Below are 7,671 nucleotides of genomic sequence, written 5' to 3'. Positions count from 1 at the left end.
AAAAATACGGGGCGGGGGGTGGGGGGGAGGTAGAATATAAATCAAGTTCAAGAAAAGATAAAAGGACAGATCCTGGACATAGTGTGGCCTCAGTCAGAGCAGCACAAGGCAGCCTCTGGAACTGGGGGATGTGGATGTGTACTCGTGTCCATTGGGAGAACAGGGAATTAAGGTATACCCCACACAATGGTCTTAATTGTTTACATAGAGTCGGAGACCAGGTCATGTGCTGAGAGCAAGGGACAGGGGATGATAGAAGGTTTAAGGGTAAAAGCTGGCAGAAGGCAGGAGAGGAGTGAGGGGTTTGAGGATTGGTGACAGTGATAATCAACACAATGAATCTTGTGTTAGGTCCAAAGGGGGCTGACAAGTAGAAACAAAGGAATCAGACATTCAGAGTCTGCAAGGACTCTGTGTAACAGATGAGGGAAAGTGAGAGCATGAATAAGATGGCAAGACAGGGAATTGTGGGCCCACGTGGATATGGGAATCCAGACGTCTGCCGGTGAGCACTGTCGGGTGTTCTCAGGAACGAGAATGTGTTCCTGGGGTGGGTAGCTGGACCGGAAGCCCCGGTCACTAGGGCAAGGCCTCAAGTAGGAAAAGCACAGGAGCACGTAAGCCCACAATTCAAATGCAGAGATTCCACTAAATCCTCTCATCAGGGGTGCTGCTGAGGTTTTTCATCTTGGAGCACAGTCCATCCTCCTCGCAAAAAGTTAGAAAATTTTGGCAACAATGGTAGCTATGGTGGTGTTTATAAGCTCATCGATAATCAGAAGAGCTTTGATACCCTGACCCGGTGTTCTCTCTTCCTAGCATGGTGCCTGAGAAACGAGGGCGTGAGTTCTGTGCTCCTGGGATCATCTACTCCTGAACAACTCATTGAGAACCTCGGTGCCATTCAGGCAAGTAGCAGGGCCCTTTCCAACAAACTCCAGGGAAATTCACGGTCTTTGAAGATGTCCCTGGGCAGTGTCCTTTCTCATGGCACAGCTTCCCAGAAAGCCTCTAATGTAGAGTACGAGCTACCTGCTCCAAGATGAAGGATGGAGGGGAAGAAGGGACAAAGGCACAAGAGGCAGCAGATCTGTTATAGCGCATGGATCCAGGGGTGTCCTCTTATTAACAGGCTATGTTCTCAAAGCTCATTTCTCAGGACAGTTTGTTTCTGTGGGACGTCATTCTACGACCCAAGCAATGTTCCACCTTGTTACACCTGGTGGCTGGGTTCCCAGGCCTGACCATAAAAGCCTGTTTAATAACCTGCTTGAAATATAATAGCCATAGGACAATATATGTACCTCACATATTCATTTGTTCTTTCCACAAATATTTACTGCTAACCTACAGCGTGCCACACCCTGTGGAGCGTTTTAAGAGGAGGAGGAACATGCTGTTGTTTGAATTTTTAAGATTGCTCTGGCTGCTGTGTGGGAAGTAGAATGAAGAAAGGCAAGGGGAGTTGTCCAGGTGACAGGTGATGGTGGCTTGGACTAGGTGGGACAATAACCATGGAGGTGAAGTGGATGTATTCTGCAGGTTTTGGAACTAGAGGTGGGATTTGCTGACAGCTTGGTGAGAAGAGGGAGGAACTGAGGACTCCTATCGTGTTAATACGGAGTGTACACTGCCATCTTAGGGGCAGTCAATATGCCTGGGACGGTCGAGGTGCTATTCCTGGGCTGTAGAAGTACTCCGGGTAGCTGAGAGTGTATTTCAGAGGAAAACTGAGTCAGTCATCTTCCCAAAGCATCTCCTCCCCAGCAAGACTCTGGCTGGTAGCAAAACGAGGTCTCCATGTCAAAGGGTTAGAGAAAGCAGAGAAGCCGCCACTGTGGGCGCTTACCATCCATTCCTCCTTCCTACTCCCACCTCCCGCAAGCCCAGCACCTAAGAATCTACCCTAGGAAGCTATGACTGGGCCCCTCAATGCAGGAAAGTAAGCTGGGAGGCTGGGGGTTCCCGGCAGTGCTGGGATTGGGTAAGGATAGAAAGCTGCAGTGACAGCAGTTGAAAGGAGACATTTCTACTGGGCACAGCAAGGCAGCTGCTCCAAGGGATGAAATGTGCCTAATGTGTGCATAAACTGGAGGGGCAAATATAAACCAGAACCTCAGTAGTTTGGGGGAGACTGGAGAGGAGAAACCACAGCTGCAGGCAGCCCGCCATCCTCCCCACTTCCATGTAAAAAGTGGAGAGAACTGACTGCCTCTCCCTCTCTACTCCACAAGCCTTAAAACCCTTCTGAGGCCCCCATCGCCTACTCAGATCAGTCAAGCCCTTCACATCCAGGGCTCACATCCCGGAATCTTAATCTTCAGCCCCCACGAACCACTCAGATCCCCAGAAATAAGAGTGGTCCTCTGCCTGCAGTGTCCACCACCCCAGCTGCCAAAATCTTGCTCCATCCCCAAGGTCCGACTCAACAGTGGCCCAACCCTGGGAGGACATCCCTAATCCCCTACCAGCCCCCAGCAACACTAGCCAGACCACCCCTTACCCACCAATTATTCCAGCCAGTGTAATGCCAAGGTTGCAAAACTGGTAGCCGGTGGGATGTCTATGTATCTGTAGTAGATGAAAATGTTTTAAAATAGTTGTCAACATTTAAAAAAAATTAGGCAGTTTCACATAAAATGCTGAAAGTATGGCTTCTCTTCATAATTTAGGCCTTGCAACACTATATATATATATTTTTTTTTTTTCATGTTCAAGTATTTTTATGGTTTCATTTTTTAAAATGTTTAAATCTCTGAAATTTATTTTGGTATAATGAATGAACTTTTTTCCCTCAAATGGCTAACCCACTATATTTTGGACACAAAACTTCCAACAAATCCAGTTTCTAGATTTGGATCTCATGGTTGCAATCTCCTTTTAAATGACACATTAGTTTAGATCCTCTGAGACTTCAGAACTGGTGGGAAATCAAACTGTCCCTTTAGCTTCGGATAGGAAAACATTAACCAGAACCAGTTTCCCAGGCTGAGTAGCTCTACTGTTCTGCCAAACCCTAAGGTTTCTGAGGCTAGCACTTGAGTGGAGACAAAGTCACCCCAGGCAGCACGATTGCAGCAGAGGAAGGGTGCGGCTGAAACCTCAGAATTGGTCGTCATAATTGTATTTCACCGCAGTCTCCACACAGGGTCAGACTATTCCTGCAAAAAAGTCTGGCTTTGTCCCTTGTCTTATGGTGTAATATGTGCCCTTGGCCGCCAGCCTTGCAATAAATGCTAGCCCTAAATGATCTCATACTTTCCCAGGGCTTCAATTAGCATATCCGTGCAAATGACTTGCAAATATTCAACTCATCCTCCTGCTACTAGCAAGTTCCACAGCTGCACTTCCTGTTGCCTACAAGTTATTCTCACATGGATATCTCATAGGCACCTTAAACTCAACACATCCTATTCCAAAATTATACTCCAAACTACTCCTCCTGTGGATTCCAATCTCAACAATCTACATCAGTATCCTTCTAGTCACACAGTCTTAAAATCACCATCATCCTCCAAAATGTCTCCCGAGTCCACGCTCCTTTCCTACTCCACTGCCCCTGTCCTAGTTAAAGCTTAGTGTCTCCAGCTAGGGCAGCAATAAATTTCTAATATGTGTCCCCTTTCAATCTCCTCCCAGTCATCCTTCAAACTACCACCAGGTGTCTGATAGGTTCACTCCCAGATGAGGAGTCCTGAGAGGTCCCCCATTGTCTACAGAATAAAGTCCCAACTCTAAAACCTGGCATTCAAAGCCTTCCACATTCTTTACTCCAACTTCTCTTTCCCCTATGCCTACCATTCCCACACTTCCACCACTCACTTCACACTTGTATCACTCCATTTCAGACTTCTCACTTTTTCATGCTATCCCATCTACCTGAGATGCCCATTAACTCCTGGACATCCTTCACCAGAGTTTTGACCACCAGTGGTAAAGGCTCTCACTAGTCTCTACACCTGTGCTGTTCACTACGGTAGCCTTTAGCCACATGTGGCTGAGCGCAAGCGAGGTAGCTAGTTTAAATGCATATGTGCTGTAAGTGCAAAAGGTATACTGGATTTGACTTAGTACTTTAAAAAATGTAAAGCATCTTAAGAATCTTCTCTACTGACCACATGCTGATATGATGTTTGGGGTATGATGGAGTAAAAATGTATACTAAATTCACCTGTTTCTTTTCACTTTTATTAATGTGGCCACTAGAAAATCTAAAATTATATTATGTGGCTCTCATTGTGTTTCTTCCTGGGCAGAGCTGCTCTGGATATTCCGTATTTCTATGAGCCTTCGTTTGTACTTTATGCCTTCATTTATTCAGTCAGCCAATAATTATGAGCACCAATTATGGGCCAAGCACTCTTACAGGCACTGGAGATACAGTGGTGAACAAAACAAGGTCCTTGACCTCAAAGAGTTGACGGTATGGTGAAGAGCTTATATTCCAGTGTGGTTTATAAACGTATACCAGTCTAGATGGCTTTGAGCACAAAGAACAACTATTAAGTACTAACCACATTCTTTGTACTTCTCATGCTCTCAGGTTCTCCCAAAGATGACAACACACGTGGTAAATGAGATTGATAACATATTACGCAACAAGCCCTACAGCAAAAAGGACTACAGATCATAAGGCAATGCATGAGCCACAGTAGCTGCATGGTTAAAATATCGGTCTATACCGGTACAGAATGGTGTTACTAGCCAGTCTTTTAAATCACTTAGCAGCCTACTGCTCAACCTCTAGTGCCCCCGGATTCTGAGGTGTCTGCTGTCGCTACCACTGTGCACCTGAATTACGAGCACATCTGAAAACTCACGACTAAGAAAATCCATTCTATTTTCTTATCTTGGACTGGAGTTGCCTATTCTTGCTTTGCCCTGCACACATCACGCTAATGCAATGGAAAGTATACTGGGGGAAAGACACATTACCTTCAGACATTTAGTAACAAAGAAAGCTATACAGATATATTTTTTCAAATGAAAAAACTCCACAGATGCAATGTGGATTGCATCAGGAGCAGGCTATGTTCACTCAGAAGTCTTGCTTGGGAGAATAAGCAGAAATAATTTCACATTTTTTTCTATTTTCACATCTCTGTTAGCAAGAGTTGTTTCACTTATTCAACAAAACTAAAATTCCTGAGTATTTGCTTCTGTAACCTTTTAAATATTCCGTTGCTTGGCTCCAAGAATGACCCTGTATAGCAATTTATCCAAGGTGTCTATTAGGATTCTAATAATGCTATGTCCATGTACATGTAGAGATGGTAAAAGTATGAACACCCCAGTCTTTAACTAGAGATAATATGGTAATTTACAAAAGGGCAGATTACATTGCTATGGAGGCTTAGTTTTGAATAAAATGTATTGCATCTGCAATGAAGTGTTCATTTTTGACATTTTATGAAAACCTGCTTTATATTTTTGACTGCTTGTAGGCACAGCTTCTGCAAGTTTAAATATTTGAGCTTTTAAAATAAATATACACATGCTCAGTTCTTACAAGTAAACCTGTAAAATACCCAGAAAGGCAAATGTTTGCTCTTTAATTAGCACTGGGATTTTACAATACAATGCTTGGTGTTTTTGAGAAGTTATTACATGAAAGTTAGTCATGGGCTTCATGAAATTTTTCACAACTCAGCATATGCTGGGTGACTTAACTTCTCCAATGAAAAGCAAATGTTAAAGAACTTCCTGATTCTATAATCACATTATGTGCACTGAACTATTCGCATGAAAGCTCACCGCATGGATTAAAGGGGCCTAGCTTTAGTGCACTCAGAAGCTGAGATCTATCTAGCCCAGCCACTACTGGCTACCTACCCTCATGAGTATTCCACTTGAGTAAAATTATGAGAACATATTGTATACTTGTAAAGGAGAAAACATTTTTTTTCTTTTTTGGGGTGTATGCTGCGGGCAGGGGTCCTATAACTCTATTTGGACACCTGAGCATGTACAAATTTTCATTTTCTAGCCAGCAGGTCCCTCATATAGAAATTGCTTGGAGAATTACAGAATATATTATCAACTTTAAATGTTATTTTGTCATCATTTCCAGTTATATATTTCATGGTTAAGTTCTAAACCTTAAAATGTTAATGTGAAATACCAACAATTTTTGTTTTTGATTACTACTACCCATATTCAATTAGGGAAACAGTTTGGGGTTTTTGCCCAAAAGTATCAGATTGACAATGGAAATGAGATTATTTTTTAGTTGTTCATTGTATATTCAATCAATCCAGTGAATTCCTGTGTGTATAAATGAGCTGAAGTTGTCTACTTGGAACTACAATTTAGCTTATTAATTTGCTTAGAGTAATAAAAGCATTTTGTGCATTTAATCTCACAATGTTTTTATCTGATCTTTCACTGTAAGGCAAAAAATATATACATATATATCACCATAAAATAGGCAGTAAGACTCATTTAAAAAAAAATTATGTTGGCAAGTAAGCTGCACTGAATATCTAAACAGAAACAGCGGTGATCCAGATTTAAACTGCAATTCAAACTTTTTTCCTTATCGATGGAGTAAATGATTAGCTATTAAAGATATCATTTCCCATTGGGTTTTAGAAACACTCTGCACTAAGGTTAAAGCTTCTCAAAAGCATTTGAAAGAGCCTGCAAATTAAATACAAATAGTATTGTTTAGCTGTAGGAACAGTTAGCTTTTTAATATACAAATCATCAGCTGCTATGGCAGATATACTAAATATGAAATACATTTCATAATTATATGCTTAAGAAAACTTTCCATGCACTCATTTTCTTTTCTGGAAAGAACTCCTTGGGAGAGAACATACCATTCCTAAGAGTAACCTGGGTAGCGGCCATCCACATACTGTAATCTCAGCCAGGGGAAATGAACACTAGAAACCCTGTGCCTGGCTTCCCACTTTAAGAACTGTCACTGCATCTCCATTAACAGTGTGCCAAGGGTCATCAAAAAGACAGCAGAGCTTCCACGGACCTCAGCCATCTTCAAGACCATCCCTCCTCCGTAAATGAGGAAACCAGGCCTGGAGAGATGAAAGGACTCGCCCACACTCACACTGCCAGCTGGTGGCAGAACTAGGCCTAGAACCCAAGTATTTTGTTCAATGCTCTTTTAAGTACAATTTCCTTTTTTTAGCTTTAAAGTTTTATAAAAAAGTAACTGTGTGAAATTTTAAGTTAAAAAAGCTTGGGTAAGAATCCAAATTTGAAATCAGCTAAGAGGAAAAGCTCAAAGAGATGCAATCAAAACTCATGAAGGCCAATGAGAAGTTAGTCTCTAACCACCTCCATGAAAATCGAAACCAATCACTTAAAAACTCCTCCTAATCTTCAATTAAGTCCCCTGCTGGTGGGTGATAACCCCACCCCTTCCTGCCCAAATACATGTATCTGTAGGTTGGTTCTCTCTCTATACATACATGCCTATGTATATCCTTCGTGTCTCCATTAACAGCAGTAACTGGCATGCATACTGAAAACACAGAAACAGGATGGGCAGGAAAGCACAGCAGGCACATGAAGGCAAAGAGGCCTGACATTCTGCTCTGTAATATAACTGTACTACGCCAGTTATTGCCACACAAATATTTGATCAGTAACTATAAAAATGCACATTTACATGTGTGAGGAATTAAAATGATGTGGAATCTGAAATAA

At 42.3% G+C, this 7,671-nt stretch overlaps 1 protein-coding gene across 2 annotated transcripts in view; it reads left to right on the top strand.

The window, feature by feature from the left end:
- The window catches only part of KCNAB1 (potassium voltage-gated channel subfamily A regulatory beta subunit 1), a 292,035-nt gene extending 285,679 nt beyond the window's left edge, over positions 1 to 6,356 (top strand). For both annotated transcript variants that reach the window (XM_039857666.1, XM_039857667.1), the window contains exons 13-14: positions 820 to 908; positions 4,544 to 6,356. In XM_039857666.1, the coding sequence (XP_039713600.1) occupies positions 820 to 908; positions 4,544 to 4,633 (179 nt within the window). In that variant the 3' untranslated portion in view covers positions 4,634 to 6,356. The remainder of the gene's footprint in view (positions 1 to 819; positions 909 to 4,543) is intronic.
- Positions 6,357 to 7,671: the final 1,315 nt, after the last annotated feature.

Source organism: Pteropus medius, unplaced genomic scaffold (genome assembly GCF_902729225.1).
Source record: "Pteropus medius unplaced genomic scaffold, Ma_sr-lr_union100, whole genome shotgun sequence".
NCBI lineage: Eukaryota > Metazoa > Chordata > Mammalia > Chiroptera > Pteropodidae > Pteropus > Pteropus medius.
The sequence above is the reverse complement of the archived record's forward strand: the minus strand, read 5'-3'. Positions and strand labels throughout refer to the sequence as shown.